This window comes from Urocampus carinirostris, chromosome 11, assembly GCF_059441175.1.
Source record: "Urocampus carinirostris isolate Australia breed hairy pipefish chromosome 11, RoL_Ucar_1.0, whole genome shotgun sequence".
Classification (NCBI taxonomy): Eukaryota; Metazoa; Chordata; class Actinopteri; order Syngnathiformes; family Syngnathidae; genus Urocampus; species Urocampus carinirostris.
Genome location: NC_142359.1, coordinates 13,803,924 through 13,824,652, shown reverse-complemented (window position 1 = coordinate 13,824,652; position 20,729 = coordinate 13,803,924). Strand labels below are relative to the sequence as shown.

Here is a 20,729-nt window from a genome sequence, read left to right as displayed (position 1 = left end):
TTACTGCTTCTAAATTATTAAATAAATTATTATTCTTATTAACAAGAACAGTTGAGGGTACCAATGCCCGGGCGTTGGGGTTGCCTCTCTTGTCCAAAAGCAGCTTGGTAACTCTGTAATGTCCGCAGTGGGCTGCCACGTGTAGAGCTGTCAGGTAGTCCAAAGTCACATCACCGATGGGCGCCTTGTGCTGAAGAAGATGTTTGACGCAATCCACATGATCGCCTTGTGCCGCCATGTGAAGGGGAGACAGGCCATTCTGGGCAGCAATGAGGAATGCAAAACCAATCAATCAAAATATCGTAATAATACAATGTACTTCGAAGCACCTTTCAGGACACCCAAGGTCGCTGTACATATAGTAACCAACAACCATAAAGCAAGAATAAGACAAGAATAAAACCAGCAAGGATTAAACAGCAAATAAAAACACACTTAAGTTAAAAGGGGGCGGGCGGTATGTGTGATAGTGCCGACTGTTGTATGGGGCAGAGACTTGGAGCCTGAACGCAGTTTTGAGAAGGAAATTAAATATTTCTGAGATCAATTGTTTGCGGAGTATGTTAGGAGTGACACGATTGGATAGACTAAGAAATTAAATTGTGAGAGACAGAATTGGAGTAGTAGCGGAATTGAGCAAGCGTGTGGATAAGAGAGTACTCGGTTGGTTTGGACACATGGAGAGGATAGATGAGGAGCGAATGTTGAAGAGGATCTACAGAGCAGGGGTAAATGGAAGGAAACCAAGAGGAAGGCCGCGATTGACGTGGATGGATGGTGTTATGAGTGCACTGGAGAAAATAGGTCTAAATGTAGTGGAATCTAGAGCTCTTGTTGGTGTTAGGAATGAGTGGAGAGGTGTTGTGAAAAGATAGTGAGATGTTTGGACGCGTTCTAAGGGATGGGCAGGGCACCTGTATGATGCAGCAGGGGTAAACCAGTGAAAGCTGTCGTGCCCTGCTGTTGAACAGAAGAGTGTGTTGTGTCACCCTGACCTGAGTGACATAGCCGCTTGTGTCCCGTTTTATCTGGAGGGACGAAAGCATAACCGACTTGGGTGCCAAGGTTCTTAAATTGTTTGGGCGTTTGGGTTGGCCATGGTCAATTTTTTTTGTTTTTTTGCTACTTTTTCCTTTTCTTCGTTTTTGTGAATGTGTTTGTCTTCATGTCGGTCACCCCTCCCGAGGGATATGACCAGGATAGATAGATAGATAGATAGATAGATGTGAGGCAGATGATCAAGAAAAGGCAAGTCTGAAGAGGTGGGTTTTGAGTCCGTATTTGAGAACGCAATCACGTTTGTTACGGCGCTCGTTAACATCTAATTACTGTGTTTTTTTTATCTTTATTTACTCTTATAATGTGTTCTTAGTGATCAGAAAGATTGTTGGAATTCACTTGTGTGCTTTAGGGAGAACGGAAGCAGACAAATTATATTTTTTAATTATTTCAGATCAGGAATATTTGCTCGAGGAATTCATGCTAAAAGCATGTCCTGGAACCAATTAAGCTTGTAAGAAGAGTTAGCACTTTTTTGTAAATGTATTAAAACAACCGATACCTTTGTCCTGGCGAGCAAAGGCGCTCCTCTCTCCAGGAGAAGCTCGACAGCCATGTCGTGGCCACTCCGGGCTGCGCAGTGGAGCGGGGTGAGGCCATCCTACAGAAGAGAATGCACTTAGGGCAGCTATCTCCCATGACCCACTTTTGTAGAAGTTGAAAAAAAATGAAGAGATTGCCTCGTTCAGAAAAAAAACTCATTCTTTGAGATAAATTTGGAATTTGTGGCAGATCATGAATCCAATAAATGTCCTCCCTGTGGGAGGATAAATTCAGCCTGCGAACTGAAGCAGCTTGTAAAACATAATGAAATACTTTAATGGATAGCTACCACCGCCATGGGATTTGATGTACTTTCCCATAACATCAACGATTCATTCTACAACGGATCACAACAAACAGATGTTATTGATTGACGCACTTCCTCAAAGCACTCACCCTTGTTTTTGCATCTATCTGAGAGCCACGATCCAAAAGTAGGCAAACCATATTGGTGTTGCCTCGCTTGGATGCCACATGGAGCGGAGTAATGCCATTCTGCAAGGGAGAGAAAATATGTTACGAAAATTTCAACCATTTTCCTTTACTGCTCCACTTCTTTTTTTACTATTCTCTCAATAACCAATAGAGACCAAACTCACACGTGTCACACAGCCGCTAACATCATTAGCCTACCCGCAGCCATTCTATTAGACTTAAATAACACGTCGATCATCTGACTGGCAAACACAATAGTCCGGGATTTTACTCACCGACTACAACAATACTTTATCCCGCTAAATTAAGGTGGGTCCGCCTCAGAAAAGCCTGATACCCTCTAAAATTACCTTTCTAAATAACAGGTTTTGCCGACCCATCGAATCAGTCTTCCCTCATTGTCACACTGTCATGTATGTTTGTCATTCTGCTGTTTTCTTTGTGTAATGTAACGTATGTCCTATTTTCCCCCCCGGTGCAGTGTGTAAAAGTGAATTTTCCTAAGGGGACTATTAAATTAAATGTAACTCTAAATGGTAAAAGATTCAGGATGATCACAGTTCTAGATTGTTTATCCCAGTATATAAAAAGGTACAGCTTGGATATCAAATGAAAACCTTTTCTAAGCTACTCCCATTGTAAAACGTTTTATTTCTTATCATTAGCAGTTTATAGATTAACACTCCTAAAACTGTTGTGTCAAAATAACCGAATTTTGACTTATACCTTCCTTTCGTTATTTTGACTCAACTTCTTTGGCTTGCACAGACAGCCGCAAAAAATAGTTGCTTCATAAAATCCAACCCCTCGAAAATGGTTCATTTAAAAAAAATAATTAATCAAAATTGGTCCATTTTGAATTAACAAAAATAAAATTACATGTCCACTACAAACAATAATAAATGAAGTCATTTCATTGAAAACGGCCAAAAAAAAGAGCTAAATTGTTTCGAAGGCCAAGAAGAAGAACATATGGTGTTGAGAAATTGAAAACAATTGGTTTTGTTTTAAAACAAAATCCCCAATTGATCTAAAACAACACAAAAAATTGATTATGTAGTGCAAAATTAAAAGAAAACAGATCTGTGGTGTATTGAATCTTACCCTGGCGAGGAAGTCAACAGCTGCCCCTCGGTTGAGCAGGAGTGTAGCCACATTGACGTTCCCATAGTGGGCTGCAATGTGCAGCGGGGTGAATCCACTCTAGAGTGTAGGAGTAAAAGAGAAATACGTAAAGACAAGAAATTTGCTTACGACGTGCATGCATCGAAATTCATAGTAGACAGTCAAAATACAGGGAAAAAACAAATTAAGGCAACACTTCAAACAAATGCCGTGTTTCATGCAGGCTGTCCGTCACAATTACTTCCAAATCAATGAAGGAAAACACAATGCAGGGCGAAACGATCCGAGGACAAGCAAGCAATCACACAATTATTACATAAGCGACAGGATAAAGAAAAAGTAAAATATTTTGATTCTACTCAGAAATTGGATGAATGCTGAGAAATATCAGTATTGTAAATACATTTAATTACTGCTTTTTATGGGTTTAGCAGCCTTAATTTCATAATGAGCAAGTGAAAAATTAAAAAAAGGTATTTTGGAAAACTAAATCTTTTGCAGATCGGTATTAAGACCCAATAAGGCGTGCTCTTTTTATCTGGATTATCTCAGCATTTAAACAATTAGAATAGACACTGTGGATTTAATTTCAAAGTAAAAACCAAAAAATGAAAAAGGTTGACTTAAAGTCATCAAAATATTAGCAATAGTAATGAGAATTACTATGTCAGAAATATTAATTACACATTAGGTTTGAGTAATTGTGAAATGTCTGCCTTACCTTGCCATTCTGTACGCATTGGTCCGATTTCATGTGAAAAAGTTATTTACAAAAGTGCTGAGAATTCAGTGACTACGGTGATAGTTTCAAATCTTTGCATCAAACACTCAAGGGTGCCAAATTAAAAGGTGTGTACATGCAGACTAAGGCCCTCAAATATCTGAGGAGGGCTGCCACGGCAAACTTTAACTGATTTGGATCCGTGGCAAATGACATGCATATAATAGATGACAAAATGCAGTTCGAATGATCAGCTCCTGATTCAGTTTTTCTACTACTCGTGTCAAACCTAAAGCCTGAGACAAGTTGATTTAAAGGACATGGAAATAGTAAAAAAAACACTCAGGTAAGTGCACTGGACTCAATTGGTACATTTTCAGCCAGTCCAATTTTACTTGTGGTACACTTTCCCACTAAATGTCTTTTTGTAAAATTTGATTAAAATAAATTTGAACTTATATGGCAAATCATTTTTTTGTTTCCAAACTCCGCCAACAAGCAACAAAAAAACGCAAATGTGATTCCATCCCACCCGTATGTACTTGAGGGGTTGGTCCAAATTGATTGACAGTCAGAAATTTATAGGACAAAACATATTTTTAACATGTTTTTCTTTTAAATTACTTGTATAAAGGTTTCACGTAAACTAAACAGGACACCCATAGATGGTCAGTTAGGTTGTTTTTTTAATTTTGGCAACCCTCAATTCCACACCCTGCTAATTATAAAGCATGCAGCATACCGATGTTGAATGACAAGGTATGTTAATGTTTTTTGCCTCAGAGAAAAAGGAAAAAAAGTTCATCTTTAGTATTAGTCACCAATTGTCAGAATTGATCAGCACATGTTTAAAATACATCTCGAAAAAAAAAAATTGTATGAAAGTAAAAAGAAGACAGACAACAGAGGCGTGGCCATGCGATGGAGGCCAGAAACAGTGGTGAACTGCACACCAAAGTGACGGCTAATATTTCATACATTTTTGTGGAAAGTGGCAGAAAATAAAAGAAAAAAGGCAGATTGTGTTAAAAAACAAAACAAACAACAAACACCATATACCTCGGTAGTTCTATTGACCATCATCTGAAGCGGGGACATGATGGAGGACAGTATCAGTGCTTGTGTCGTGTGACTTCAGCCCGGTGCATTTCAGAATTATTGTGAAACAGGGAAAAAGTGATAGCGACTAGAGTGGAAATGCAATTTCATCAACACCATTCTGGCAGCAGCAGCAACAACAAGAGAACATTGGGAAGCTGGATGTTTGCCCTAAAATCACAACATAACCCTGCCTTTTGCTGTAAAGAAGGAACCGTTTTTTTGTGGTTCTTTTTGTCCGAGTATGAATTGTATTGCGTTTATAAAAAAAAAAAAAAAAAAACTCATTCAGTGCCGTAACGTATAAATTGTTTAATTAAAAAAGAAAAGAAAAACTCTTCGAAAGGCTTTTGTGCTCCTCATCAGTCAGTATCAAGCCTATGGGAATGATTTCTGTATGATAAATTGCCGCTAGATGGCAGAAACGACATTGGTCCGATCTTTGTTCACACATCGAGGAGCCCTTACTTCTCTGTGTTTTGCTTCCTCTATCGAGCAATTGAGAGTGTGTGGGCGGCCCCCCGAGTAAATGTTGTGATCACATCTCTGGAAACATTCAACACTGAAAAGTTCTTGCATCATGCATCGTTCATGCATAAGTTTAGTCTTCTTGCAATAAAATATTATTTTGCAATCAAAGCGCCCTTGTGTTTATGAAAAACATTGTTTAGAGATTGGAGGTATCACAAAAAAGCACCAACAAGATGTTCTGTTTGAAATGCATCCTTTTTTTCTCAGAAGTTACTTGGAACTAACTATTTTTAAGACACTTAGCACTGTTCATCTGTGGTTTACTAAAAAGGTTAAAGGGAGAAATATACTTTTGATTTCTAATGAAGGATGAGGGTTGGATCTCTCTTTTGATAAGTCTTATGCCTAGACAGAGAACTAAATATTCTGTAGGCCTTCAAAAATGAGTCAAAATGGTATAAATTGGGCACTTCCCATTTGATAATGTCAGGCACTGAATGAGTTAACCTTGCCATTAGAGTAAAAAGTGGTAAAATCAACTTTTGTCAACACAAAACTGTCTACAAAATATGGTACAGTACAAAAAAGGGGGGTGTGTTGCTCATATTCCATAGCGGCAGACAGCAGTAAAGTCTATTTGAGACAATTGAACGAGAAGTCGACAAAAACAGTCGTCTCAACAACTGACCTACCTTTGACTGGACATCAGCATTGTGGTCGTTCTGGAGAAGCAGGGCCGCCGATTTTGTATCATCTTTGCGGGCTGCGATATGCAACGCGGGCAATCGGACTTTGCCTTTAGTATCGTTCTCCAGTAAGATCGAAACTACTTGGTTGTGGCCCTGCTGAAGCGCAATGGCCAGAGGTGTGAAACCATCCTGTCAGCCATCGGCAAGAGAGAAATGTGCATAAGCAAAAACAAGGAAAATATGCTTTCCGTTTTGACTTAATGAAGTACGAGCTTTTCCTCACTTCGGTGGCAGTGCTCTGATTGCCTCCATTCTCAAGGAGGTATCGCACCACATTCTGGTGATTTTCCTGGGAAGCCATGTAAAGCGGCGTGAATCCATTCTACACATAAACACATGTAGCGGGTCACAGTCAAAGTAAAGGCCTCGTTGCAAAGTACAAACCTGGATCAAAACGCTCACCTGAGACTGCGTATTGATATCAGCACCTTGTTTGACCAGAATCTTCACCACTTCAGCCTGACCAGCAAGAGAGGCGATGTGTAGTGCTGTGTTTCCTTTCTAAATTCCCAAAAGTAAAGAGCTCATCAGTAAGAAGATATAAGTCAGTTTTGCTTTAGAAACCAAACGGAATATCGGACATACCTTTGTTGCAGAATTCAAGGCAACTCCTCTATCTAGCAGCTCTTCAACAAGCTCAAGGTGGCCCTCTTTGGCTGCTAGGTGCAGAGCATTAAGTCCATTCTGATAAACAGTAAAATATAGGTATTAGATTTCTCTTCCAAATGAGCTTTATAAAGAGCCTCAAACTTGACAATATCCATTTTCCATTATCTGCACCGCTTATCCTCAGTAGGGTCGCGGGGGTGCTGGAGCCCATCCCAGCTATCTTCGGGCAGTGGGCAGGGGACACCCTAAACTGGTTGCCAGCCAGTCGCAGGGCACACAGGGATAGACAATTCGCGCGCTCATTCACACCTAGAGACAATTTGGACTGGCCAATCAACCTGACAAGCATATTTTTGGAATGTGGGAGGAAACCGGAGTTCCCGGAGAAAACCCAAGCACGGGGAGAACATGCAAACTCCACACAGGAGGTTCGATCTTATGACCTCTGAACTGTGGCACACTCGCGCTAACCACTGCGCCGCCGGGCTGTCCAACTTAACAATAATATTTCTAAAAATATGTTAACGCTTTGATTCAGGTTTATAACTCATTGTCAAACAAACACTCAACTAGCAACAATTGACACAGGCAGAGCATCCTTAAAGGTGGGTGTCTGAAACTTTGCTACTCTCTGTCGCCATTTCCTGTCTTAAAGTCATGATTGCAGCCTCGGTGAGCTCGTTCCTCAAGTCCTTATAGACTCTTCTTTTTGATCATTTTTGGGGTTTGGTTTGGCGTTTGGACTGTATTTAAAACAAGGGTTTTCTTACTTTTACCATTTTCAGGGTACACAAAAAAAGCCTGGCGACAAGTATGAAATCGTTCTCCACCCCAGCACCCTTACCTAATGTGTTGCGAGTTCCTGAACAGCGGTGCTAGAAGTACGATAAAAGCAGAAAGGCGCAGTGGAAAAAAAATTATAAAGGTTCTTTCAACTGAGTTGGGATTTTTTAACACATACTTAGTAAAGCAAATATACTTTCAACTTTTTGAGGACACCTCAAATGACCCACCCCACCTTTAGCTGATCCCTAACTCACTATCAGACAAATTTGTTTAAGGGTTATAAAGGAACATGTTCCTGGAAGGCAGTTATTTTCTCTGTAAGGGGTTTTTAAGGGTTATTGTTCTATCTTCGTTATTCATTATCCATTATCCGTTATCGGTCAGTTCATAATACGCTACAAAGCCTAGGAGCCGGGACACTTACTCTCAGCCAAAAGGCAAAGCTAAGGTCCTAGCCCTCTGTAAGGAGAACTGTAATGCGTTACTAACAAAATTGTAGAACTATTGTCGTTATCGTGCTGTTCTGCTACTTGTTAAATGGAAATTAAGTGTCCTTTGTTGAATACTCCTGCATCACTCATGATGTCACATACAACCTTCGATCAACATGCTTTAATGGAAGGACATCTTTATATTTATCTACAAAGTAAAACTGAATACAGTTATGGCAGCACAATCACAAGCTCCGTGTCTCTGAATTTCTCCTAATTGAAATATTCTCCCTACCGTATATACTCGAATCTAAGCCGAACTTACAACCATAAAATAAAATACTCAAATCAGGGGGTCAGCTTATATGCACACTTTTGGTTGTGTGTCACCAGTAGCAAATGGCAGGCAACGTGCGGGGAGAGGGCCGTCGCTTATACAGGTACAACAAACCAACGGGAAATCAATGGAGCAAACGTAACCACAGAATTTAAGGTAAAAGTGTGCTGAATTTTGGTCTATTTATTTGTAAGAATATGTTTGCAATGCATGGATAAAAAAAAGCAAAAAAAAAAAAACGTCTTGGACGGTACCCAGAAAAGGAGAATGAGGTCTTTGCGTGGTTTGAAGCCGAGAGACAAAATGGATATGGCGTGAAGGCTAAGTGCTCGTTTGCAAGATCTCAGGATTACAAAGGCCTCTGAGGGGTTCACCGCTTTTGCAGGTTGGTGTACAAGTTTTCTTCTATTTCTTTTATTAAAGCAGTTTTAGGGCCTAGGCTTCTATGCAAGTATATAAAGTAATTTGTAACTAGATAGTTACCTTAAATGTTAATGGTCTGCATTTCTATAACGCTTTTCAAGTCACTGAAAACCTCTCAAAGCGCTTTAAGATGTGCTTCACAATTACCCATTCACACACACACACACACAGGAGACTGGAGTGCCCAGAGGAAACCCATGCAAGCACAGGGAGAACACACAGGAAGGTTTGATCCCATAACCTCAGAACTGTGCCGCGGACGCGCTAACCACTAAGCCGCCGTGCTGTTATGGATCATTTAGTGTGCCCTAAACCGTTTTTAAAGGCGCAAAAAAATGAAAATTCAAGAACAAATTCTAAAAAGTACATTTTACACAATACTCGACATACAGTAAATTAGTACACCCCCACAGGTTTAGGGCAACATCTCAGTTTTCTTTTCGTATCAGAAATTTCCACTGGATCCTGTCCTACAAAATGCAGTCACAAGTGTGGATCGTTTAGTGCGCCTTAAATTTTGTTTTTTTTTCACACACAATGTCAGTTACAATAATAAGGAACATTTTGTAGAAAAATATGAACCTTGAAATAAGATGTAAGGTGTCAAAGTGCAGATAATATAAGTGCGCTATGTGTAATAATTCAAGCTCGTCGGAATGATAATTTACCTACCAAAAACCAACCTGCAACTATATTTCCGCAGGCTAAAAGTTTACCCACTTTTTCCCGTCAGTGTCTATGTACATTTTGGATTTTCAGACAGCTCGTTTGGGATATTTTACCTGATTGCTGGTGTTGATGTCAACTCCACCTTTCAGATATTCCAACACTTTGTCGATGTTCCCCGCTCTTGCCGCACGTAGGAAACTGGTGTTGCTGTCCGACTGCAACAGACACAGACATACCGGACATGAGGAAAACATTTTTTTACAGTAACAATTTGACGATGACAGTCAATAGACAAACTTGAACAGAGGGGTTGACAGTCAGGTACGTGCTAATATCAGCATAGGAGACCCAGTGTTTGCTGCAGACTGATTTTTAGTCTCAATGTCACAATTCAGACAGAGAAGTAAAACAGTCACAGAGGTGTAGAATGGGGATAGGAATCGACGAGTAACTTAACAATCAATTTAATAGAGAATATGTAACGAAAGACCAGTAGCTGTAAACCACTACCAAATAAGAGGCGCTATGGCAAAGTGGTTCAGAATGAGAGATGTACAAGGAATACATTCCAATGAACAGTCGATTTAAGACAGGGACTCTCGAACATCTGGAAAGTCTTCTATAAATCCCCGCAAACCACACTGAGCCACTCCTCGAGCTATCACTTGCAAACTCACAAGTAATCAGTCATCCCTAAATCTGAGGTCAACGCCTTCCAGTCGTCCTGGAATTGACCTCTCTAAAAAGTTTAAATCCTCTTGTTTTACAGGGTCATGTTTTTGGTTTGATAAGAAAAATAATGTCAAAATTGACATTTGAGATATTCTTCCTTTTTAGGTGTTGTAGCAATTGCCGTTCTGCAGCGGGATCTCTTTTGAGTTGTGTCGTCCTGCAGTGCCACAAGAGCAAACAGCCAGATTATATATATTGAAAAAAAAACCTCTAATCCAGGATTTGGTCAATCCTAGTCCACCACCCTAAACTACAGCATGACCAAAATATATGAGTGGGAATTCACAACTGTTACCATCTTTCCTTTAAGATAGGAACATCTTGCATTTGAAAAGGAAAATAGTTTATTTTGAATAAATAATTTCATCAAACTGATATGCAAGCAGAACACAAATATATAATCACGTTACTATTGCAATCATAGTCTCGACAAACACAGATTTAAGATTGTTGATTTTTAACTCAGCAAACTTACAACTTCTAGTCATATTTCTCTAACAAATATCAACAATTGAAGTAACTAACATTTTTAAGAAAAAATCTGTTTTAAGAAGGAATGGACTGTAAAGAAAAAAAAATCTGTACTGATTAATTTTTAAAGTACAATAAGTGTATTTTTTCATTATCAGGATGGGGATGGTTTTGGTTGGTGTACAACTAAAATCAGCCTGAATTATGGCATGCCCCAACAGCTGAAAAAAAACAACCACTTCCCTCAGTAACCTCATGCTGCCCTCCTCAGCATATAGAGAAATAATGGATACATATGCACTCATCTAAATTCAACCCTGTGCCACAAACACATGAGAAAGCTGTCAATTGAATAGGGTGAAAGGTGCTTGCTGGGATTAAATTCACCAAGAGAAATATTTCCACGTAAATTGCATCAACCAAGAGGCCAGCAGCAGGCAGGGATTAGATCTGAAAACAGATAAGAGTGTGGGCTTTGCCAGCAAAATAGCAAAAATAAACCTCGGGTGGGGGTTGCGGTCGGCCATGGCTAGAATGTGCCAACAGTTTTACTTAATTTAGCCTCGCCCATCTGCCTTTTAAGATATTTTCCCTTCAGGATATTGGATTTTTTTCTACAATTTCGTTTTGTTGCACTCCACTCCTTGGGAGTATTGCACGTGTGTCGTAGATCTTTTTATGTCCAATCGCGATTCAGAATCTCCAGTATTTATGGCTTACAGAATTATCCATCCATTTATTATCTGCACCTCTTATCCTCAGTAGAGTCGTGGGTGTGCTGGAGTCCATACCAGCTATCTTCGGGCAGTGGGGAGGGGACACCCTGAACTGGTTGCCAGCCAGTCGCGGCGCACACAGAGACATACAACTATTCACTCTCTCATTCAAACTTAGGGACAATTTGGACAAGCCAATTAACCTGACATGCATGTTTTTTGCAATGTAGGGGGAAACCCGAGTGCCTTGGGGAAACCCTTGCAAGCATGGGGAGAACATGCAAACTCCGCACAGAAAGGCTGGTAGGTCGATTTCAACCCATGACCTCAGAACTGGGCCGCAGAAGCGCTCACCACTCATCTGCCATGCCCGCTTACAGAATTATTATCATTTAAATTCAACACTTGATACAAATTCAACCACTTATATTATCTCCCTGTAATTGGTTAGGCAAAGATAAACCTTTCGTGTAGCAAATTTAGACATATGTTAATTTTCTTTGCATTTGATATGAAAAAAAAATACTTTTTTTCTCAGAGACACCTTCTTCCCCAGGGCCATCACCACCCTAAATAGCACACAAACCTGTAAAAACATATATTTTGCAACCTACTTGGTCTTGGTTGTGAAAATATATACCTTGTGACTTATTAGGGGATTTTTGATGGTGTGAAATTGCACTTCTTTTCACTGCACCATTGTCACATCGCACTCTTCTTTTTTATTGCTCTATTATTAAAACTCAGGCCAGTCTCTAAGCACTATGTTGTAAATATTTTTGCCTATTCACCCCGACAGTCTTTTATCATTTTTCTCTTTAAAGTCCATATTAATAAATGTAATCTTGTTGCATACAATGTTTCACAATGTTGATATCAATGACAATAAAGACAATTCAAATTAATTCAATAAAAGGTGTACATACCAGCCTCTTATAAGATATTGTTTTAGTGACTAGCATGTCTGTGTAAGTACAGCAAATGCCACGGATTAATTTTAAGGATTCTCACTCTGCCAATGAGTTGAGACATGACAACAATTGTCAGATTGTATTAACTTAAGGATTGAATAATCAAATTCAACAACCGCCACAGGGCTAAGGGTGTCCAAGGTGATTTTGTTCACACCAAATCTACTCAAATTAAAGACGGGAAATTTAAATGTCGGCCTATTTTTGTTACGGCAATAATGAAGGAGAACCGACTCGCTTCTGATTTCTGTGAATTTGAAAACAACAATTCCTATACGAGATGCAAAGTTTGGAACCCAAGCTAACAGCAATTTATGAGAATTGTTCCTGCAGTGTTATGGATATGAAAATAAGTCCAGAGCTTTGATGATCCATTCCTTGTCAGTTCTTTAGGATTGTAAAATGCCATAAAGACATTGGAGAGAGTCTTTGACAATCGGGTATTTTCTGCTTTCATTTAAAGTTGTAAACATTTAGGGTTGGCAATGACCTCCCTTTAAGGGAGCTTGTACTTTACTCTTTATTATTTAAGGCAGGGCTTGACCCTGTCAATTGCAAATGTCTGACTTAACTTGTACACGATTACATTGTGCAGGAAGTTTTTTCCTGAAGTATATTTACTTGCTTTGACTGGGAACAAAAACACATTGTTTATATGCACATGAGTATTTTAGGGATTGTCTCCCTATTCCACTTTTAAGCAAAATGTTGATGATGATGATGAGGTTGTGATTACAGGACATGCCAAGAGGTAATCATGGCAAATGGGGGTCAGATGACAAGGGGTGACTTCTGAGGTACCTTGCGCTTTCGTTCTGCCTGCTCCCGTGAGCGCCTCCTTCTTTCCTTAGCTTTCTCCAGGGCCTTTAAGTCTGCAGGTGGATCCATCTCAGACCTGGCCTTCTTGATGTGGGCGGCGGCGTGCGCCATGGCTACCCGCTAAATGCTCCCACGCTCGGATAGAAGGAAATACACCTGACAACTACCACAAGTCCAGTCTTAACTGCGAAAGGGATGTCACTTCCGCCGTATGCAGGTTGACAAAAGTGATGGAGTGGGAAGCAATAGAGGTGGGGGTAGGGCTCCACCCTATGGGTTCAAGGCGACACACACGGCCGTGAAGGCTCCTACAATCCCTCCCAATTCCATGTGCCACCGCTTCTTGTGTCGTGCACGAGAGAGAGAGCTGGTGGGATTATGGTCGTTCAGCTGATGGGGGAGGATGTGAGGAAAACATGCGAGAGGAGGGAGGGAGAGAGCATCTGCAATGATCCACACATGGGAGGTACCATTTTTGTAACTACAAGAGGGGGTGAATTGCTAAATATTTGTGTGAGGTAGCATGCATTCGGTATCTGGAATTTTAAGGAGGACATTACTTAATTCAGCTATAATACTAAAGACATAGATATTTGATGGGCACATTGCTAATAATGTATTGTTTGTTTATAAGATGGCTCCTCTGATTCTCAAAACTGAGGCCAAAATCTGATTAGACTAACAAACTACCGAAACTTCTTTTTAGACCAAGTTTGAGCCTTTTCACAAGTTCTATTCATAACCTTTGTTGACAGAATTGGTAAAATTAGCCGAAGAAATTAAGGGGCATTTATGAAAGACTCAAGATTTACTTTTTGCAGAAGACGCAGAGCTCCTATTCCTACAACTTTAAGAGAGGTTTGCAACTGAGTGGGAAGAAGTTGGAATCGGAAAAATGGCACCTCCGGATCTGAGACAAGGGTCCTACCCCCAAAAACGGAGGAGTGACCTGCCTTGGTCAAAAATTATATCATGAATGAATGAATGTATGAAAGCTTTTTTTGAACATCAAAATAAAAACAGAACAAAAAAAATAACTCAACAACAAAATAATGTTCAATAATATGTTCGAAAAGGGGTAGTAAGAAGCAAATCTTCATCTTCCCCACCAAATACACCAAAGATATAACAACAATTGTATTGATATTAATAATAACAGTTATGATAGAAGAATAGCAACAATAACACAAAGTTAACTAGACGCACTGTTCCCAATCTCCCCATACCCCACCCTCCTCATCTCTGTATTCCGCCAGGGATGTTTCGTTGTATCTAAACCTGAACAAGTGAATAGTCAGACACCATTTGATCTCGTCTTGCAAATTGTTCCAAAGCTTGACTCCACACACAGACACACACATACTTTTCCTGGTGGTTCTCACCTTTGGGATTATGAATTCACTACAGCCCCTTAAATTATAATTTCCCTCTTTCCGAATGAATAATTTATGGATGTTTTCGGGCACTATGTTTTTGTTGACCTTAAATAGCAGTTGTGCAGTCAAAAATGTTACTAAATCATCTAATTATAAAAATTTGGACTGCAGGAATAAAATATTAGTATGATCTTGATATCCTACCCTGTGTATGGTTCTAATTGCACGTTTTTGGAGGATAAAAAGGGGCTGTAGTGAACTTTTTGTAATTATTGCCCCAGATTTCTGCACAATAATGGTCTTGACTAGAGAAGCTAAAGTTTGTTATAGCCTTGTTCACAAAAATGGCCCAGAGTGGAGTTCTGGATTGTCAAGGGGATCTGTGCAGTTTATTTTAATACAGACACTGCATTGGTCCAATGTGGTACAGAAGAAGCTGAGTGAAGATAAAATCCTCAATCACCTAGGCAATCCACATTCTTATCCTGATCTGGAAAGGATATAATACCAGATACAAGTGTCCCGAATGAATTTTCCCGAAAGGGTGTTCGAAATTTCCCTTTGCTGAGCAGCTGTGCAATCTGGGAGAGACTAAGCCATGGAGCAGAATTGATGATCCATTGGCCAATGTCGGTGTTTTGAAGAGACAATTACTAAACAGCTCATTTCTGATCAAAATGAAAGTCTGTTTTGTCTTTTCCAGGGACGTTAAATGGGACTTTGCCAAAAAATCTACTGAATTATTTCTTCCAAGTCCTTAAAATCCACTAGTTTTCATAATTGAGTTTTTCCAAATGAAGAAGAAGAATCCACCCTGGAGTCATACCAATTGATCTTTATTTTCATTTATAACAACCGTTTACAGTCATACCTATAAATGATGGAAGACTTTTAAGGATACTGGCATGTATGTTTTGCGATGAAATTCCAATGCCAAACAAACATCGTGTTGCATAAGATTTAAATCTGTGTAAGATAAGACATTGATGCAGTCTTTATGAACAATGGCACTATCTTGAGACTGGAATTCACCATTATGTATCAAAAGTTTATATAAACAATGTCAGGCAATAAACTTGAAAAAATTGGAGGCATTCTTAGCATATGTACAACCACAGCAGTCCTAAGAGCATTACTCTCTCAACTCTGCTTCACGTGAGTCAAAGGATAGATTTAAAATTGCAATTAGTCTCAGGAGCTATGAATTGTCTACTTACGAAATGCTATTGATATTCGATGCTTTAAAGAGATTTAAATGTTTTCAAACCTTAATTTGTGAGCTACAAGTGCATCATTTTCTGAGTTTCACTGCAAAATTATTTGAAATTCCACCAAGAAGAACTTCGTGTGAGTAGAGTATACACAACTGTCAACTAATACAATGAGTACACAATAATAAAGGATGAAAAGTGCCTTGTTCTCCTGGTAAGAATATTTGACAGAAAGATTGAACCAAAACGTAAGATCATTGACACCACCGTTGCAAAAATGGGAAAAATGAATGAGTTTTCTGATCCACCGTAAGTACTTTTACACTTCCATCCATCCATTATCTGCACCGCTTATCCTCAGTAGGGTCACGGGGGTGCTGGAGCCCATCCCAGCTATCTTCGGGCAATGGGCAGGGGACATCCTGAACTGGTTGCCAGCCAGCCGCAGGGCACACAGGGATAGACAACTCACTCGCTCATTCACACCCAGTGACAATTTAGACCGGCCAATAAACCTGACATAAATGTTTTTGGAATGTGGGAGGAAACCGGAGCACCTGGAGGAAACCCACGCAAGCACGGGGAGAACATGCAAACTCTAGGAGGTTCAATCTCATGACCTTAGAACTGTGCCGCACACGCGCTAAACACTGCCCCACAGTGCTGCCCTACTTCTACACTTATTTACCAAATATCGCCAAAGAAAAAAAATAGTGTTTTCAAAAGGTCAAATCACTTTTTTTTTGCTTGACCTATACACATTTCAGTCACTCAGGGTTGACAGGTGTGAGTTGCTGATTTGAAATGTTTAAGATTAGAAGTTAATTTTTACACATATTTTAAAAAAATCCCCGAAAGAAAAAAGGGATTTGGGGAAGGGGGCAGGGGCAATACATTCTTTTTAGCCTGACCTGTGCGATTTTTAGGCACTCACGGTTGACGAATATATTAAGGACCATTTACCATAGTTGGGATTTCCAGACACCTTAGGTTCATTGTGTTCCCAGATCTAGAATCAAACGAAGAGAAGAAGTTTTCTGGTTTCTTGAATCCTAAAATGTAGAAAGAACTTGGAGGAGCACATGTCTTCACATCATAATGCCACCTTTTGTTAATTGCTGATTTTGCCATTAACAATTGTGATGTAATTTTCCGTTTTCACCATCTTGCTTTTATTTGTTTACATTTTTATCTTCCATTTTTTTTATATCATTTTCAAAATTTCTTTACCTCTGTAAAATATGAGACTAGACATTTGCCCTGTGTAATAGCACTTTAAAAATAAACCTGGCATATCTTACCTGGCCGGATTCCCCAACCACCATATCTGTTAGCACAGGTACTCCCAATGGCAAAAGTATAAAAAAACACACACAAAAAACAACAAAAATAATTTAAGTGTTTGTTGTGGGAATAATAAAATCAAGTCAGAGAAATTGCCATCCTTTGAACACATACGCATGTGTAAGATGTGAAAAAGGGAGAAGAAGCTTAACTACAAGACAGTCCTGCTGACTGCGTGGATTAAAGGTATTAACACTGTGAGGGCTAACCTGTACACAAACACACATATGGACATGAACAAACGAAGGGTTGTGTGCGTATTCTCAAAAGGGATTAGGTGGCCAATGGCATTTTCTACTGACCTAGAAACAGGGTGTGTTCAAGAGATCAAGGTGAAATATACCTGCTATGGTACATTGTTTTATATTCTTGAATGAGATGACAACTTGCCGATTTATTTGTGCTGAATGATGCAACAAAAGATCTTTAAAACGACTCCTCCTGCAATTTAAATGTCAAATGGCTATTTTTGTTTATTGCGTTAGTTGAAATATCTACATTCATGAATAAAGACATTATACTTATCCTGTTGCATTTAGAGGGACGCACGAATAACAAAAGATTATGTGTTACGGTTGCCATGGCGCCCAATTGGCCCCGCCCATGGACACCATCTGAAGCTCGTTAAGGGATTGGCTCCCTGTCAATATTCAAACGCTGTCCTGTCAGTAGCCTTTTGCCGGTGCGCCTGAGAATCTCAGTTTTTCCTGTGTTTTTGCTCCTGTTTTGCTCCCGCCACGATCTGTTTGATTTTGACTTTTTCCGTTCCCGACACCGTCGTCGCTAGACGCGGCTGAGCAACCTACTCCCCGCGGCCAACGATCTCCGGATCGAGTGTGCGCTCCTTTATCCTTTCCCCAATAAAACTGTGAGTAACGTTACGAGAGTGGGTCCTGTTTCCTGTTCTGGTCCTGACATTTTGGTATCTGAGCAGCAGTCAACAACACTAGGAAATAATCTTGCTTGACATTTGGCCTAAAACATTTCACAAGAAGTTACATCTAAAAACAACTATTTGATTTGATTTCACATTTTTATTTTTATTTCCAGGCATTTAGCAGCAAACATCACATAGCAATATTTACGAATCACCTGAGAAAAAAATAAACACATTGGTGTAGAAGAATTCAATATTCATCAAAAAATGACAGCAATTATATTCCTACAATGTATTTATTGTAATACACCATAAAACAAGCATTGATTGAAAATTCTCCACCAAAAAGTGAGTATTTGATTTTTAAATCTTACCGGCTGGTAATTAAAACCACATGCAATACCAATCTTTTTAACAATATTAAATGTAATGAATCAATCTTAGGAAATAGAAGCAATACATGCTGCTCTTTTGGTTAGCAACAGCGTTACTGAAATCAGTAACGACAATTACTGGACAGACTATGGTAGCAGTATAGTGATGATGTCACAGGTAAATTATATGAAAAAGAGGAAAATAAGACAATAATAATACAAATAAAACAATTCAACAACCCTTCTACCAAAACCAACACCCTATGCTCATGATTGTTACAATCCAATAACAATATAACGCTGAACAAGCCTTACAAAAACAATGAAAGCCCGCCTCACCCAATCCATGTACCAAATAGTGCTTACAGTATTTAAACCTTAGATTATACTTATGCATCTTGATGTAAAGGAGTACAAAACATCAAGCCAAGTAGCCCTAACAACAACAGATCCATCATCAGTCAAATGCAGCACTCAATCATAACCAAAGCAAACCAAAGAAAATAATCAATTATTTACACACTTAACCCCCAATGCATCACAATGTGTTTCAGATAGCACTTGATTCAAACAAACAATATTTGATATCAAATATCCATAATTATTGGGTTGCTTGTTTTCACTCCAAAAAGCATCCCTTGTGAGTGATGGAGATGGAATCTGTAAGCAGGCAACACAAAGAGGGAGTCGGGACCCACCCTGTCATGTGAGCGGCGCCTCCTACTACTACTGGCCAAGGCAACTAAGAGGTGCGTACAACAATCAAAAGCGCACCCAGGAGATCACCTAAAACTGCCATTTGAGGGGCGTTCATTTACCTTCTTAGGTCTCTTCCTCCTCTGTCCCAAACCATTGAGGCGATCGCTGGGATCCAGTCTGTAGTGGTAGTCCTCACTCATTTCTGAACCCCTCTACCAAAGAGGAAAGAGGAAAAAACTGTTATTGTTAATCTCAATCCATAACGAGCCACATCTTCTTTCCATTCATAGGAACACACCCGTCTACTGTAAAGTCCAGTCAGTGTGCGAAGACGGTGTGGACAAAAGCACATAAGCAGAAGGTGAAGTAGGGGGGGTATGAACATGGAGGGAGGTGGCCAAGGGGGAGGTATGGAGGAGGGAACACAATGGTGTTGCCATGGCAGCAGATGTCACCAGTGCTTGTCTGGAAACCTCACCCCAGTAGCAAAAACAAGCCAGCGAATCGCACGCTGGTTATACCAGAAGATATCGCACACCAGCCTAAACCAAAAGCCTAAGAGGAGGGTAAAGAAAAATGGAGGGTAAAGAAAAATTTGTCATTTTAAGTAAGGCATCAACTATAATCAATCTGTGTAATTATGCATATGTATACCATGCTGATTTTTGACATAAGCTGTATAATATTCAATTCAAATAATGACTTGATTTTAATACAGTGGTCAACAATTTTCTCCCTCAAGTGTATGACTATTTTTTCATGTAATTTTTTTTCATTAATGCACTACTCTCCGGTCTCCCGAAGTCCAAAATCAATAGCCTTCAGCTGGTACAAAAATCTGCAGCGAGGCTTTTAACTAAGACAAGAAAGTTTGATCACATTACCCCTATTTTAGCTAACCTGCATTGGCTCCCTCTTTGCTTAAGATGTGATTTTAAGGTTCTGTTGGTGTTATACAAAATCAAGATTGGACTTGCTTGCATGTATCTTTTAGATTTATTTCCCCCTTTTTCCGGTCCGGAGCCTCCTCTCTGAAAATGCTGATCTACTAGTGATCCCAAGAACCCAGAATAGAACCGCAGGTACTAGAGTGTTCTTCATTCGGGCCCCGGTGCTTTGGAATGATCTTCCCCTGAGAGTCAATCTGCAACCTCAGTGGAACTGTTTAAATCTAGGCTTAAAACACACTTCTATTCTTTATCTATTGAATGACCTATATTTTACATTGACAATATCTGTGTCTTATTTTTTTATAGCTACATCTGTTGCAGCCTGGTCATCCTGGAAGGGGGATTACCTCATGTGCGGTCCCTAAGGTTTCTTCATTTTCCTCATGTTGAGGTTTTTGAGTTTTTCCTTGCCCTCATGTAGGTTTTAGATCAGAGGATGGTGTCATAATAGTCTGTACTCTGTACTAGTCTGTGGTATGTGCAGCCCTTTGAGACTCCTTGTGATCAAGGGCATCACATATAAACATGACTTGACATGACCCGACTCATCCTCAGGTTTTTGAGTTTTTCCCTTCCCTCATGTAGGTTTTACATCAGGGAATGGTGTAATAATAGTTGGTGGTTTGCAATAAACTGTGGTCTGTGTAGCCATTTGAGACTTCTTGTAATTAAGGGCTATACAAGTAAACATGACGACTTGACTATGTGCATGGGCGTGGGCGGACCAATCCAA

The 20,729-nt window shown here is 39.7% G+C and overlaps 1 protein-coding gene across 13 annotated transcripts in view; it reads right to left on the bottom strand.

Annotated features, from left to right (window-relative positions):
• Positions 1–19,547, bottom strand: part of LOC148356470 (ankyrin-2-like) — a 42,182-nt gene extending 22,635 nt beyond the window's left edge. For 3 of the 13 annotated variants that reach the window (XM_088347805.1, XM_088347808.1, XM_088347809.1), the window contains exons 1-6: positions 6,145–6,320; positions 4,943–4,966; positions 3,142–3,240; positions 1,999–2,097; positions 1,562–1,660; positions 62–259 (exon numbers count right to left, since the gene is read on the bottom strand). In XM_088347805.1, the coding sequence (XP_088203931.1) occupies positions 62–259; positions 1,562–1,660; positions 1,999–2,097; positions 3,142–3,240; positions 4,943–4,966 (519 nt within the window). In that variant the 5' untranslated portion in view covers positions 6,145–6,320. Of the gene's footprint in view, positions 1–61; positions 260–1,561; positions 1,661–1,998; positions 2,098–3,141; positions 3,241–3,883; positions 4,183–4,942; positions 4,967–6,144; positions 6,331–6,424; positions 6,524–6,603; positions 6,703–6,786; positions 6,886–9,569; positions 9,672–13,147; positions 13,493–19,165; positions 19,259–19,344 lie in introns of those variants that run through there. The other 10 variants (XM_088347801.1, XM_088347812.1, XM_088347810.1 and 7 more) reach the window with 8 other exon arrangements.
• Positions 19,548–20,729: the final 1,182 nt, after the last annotated feature.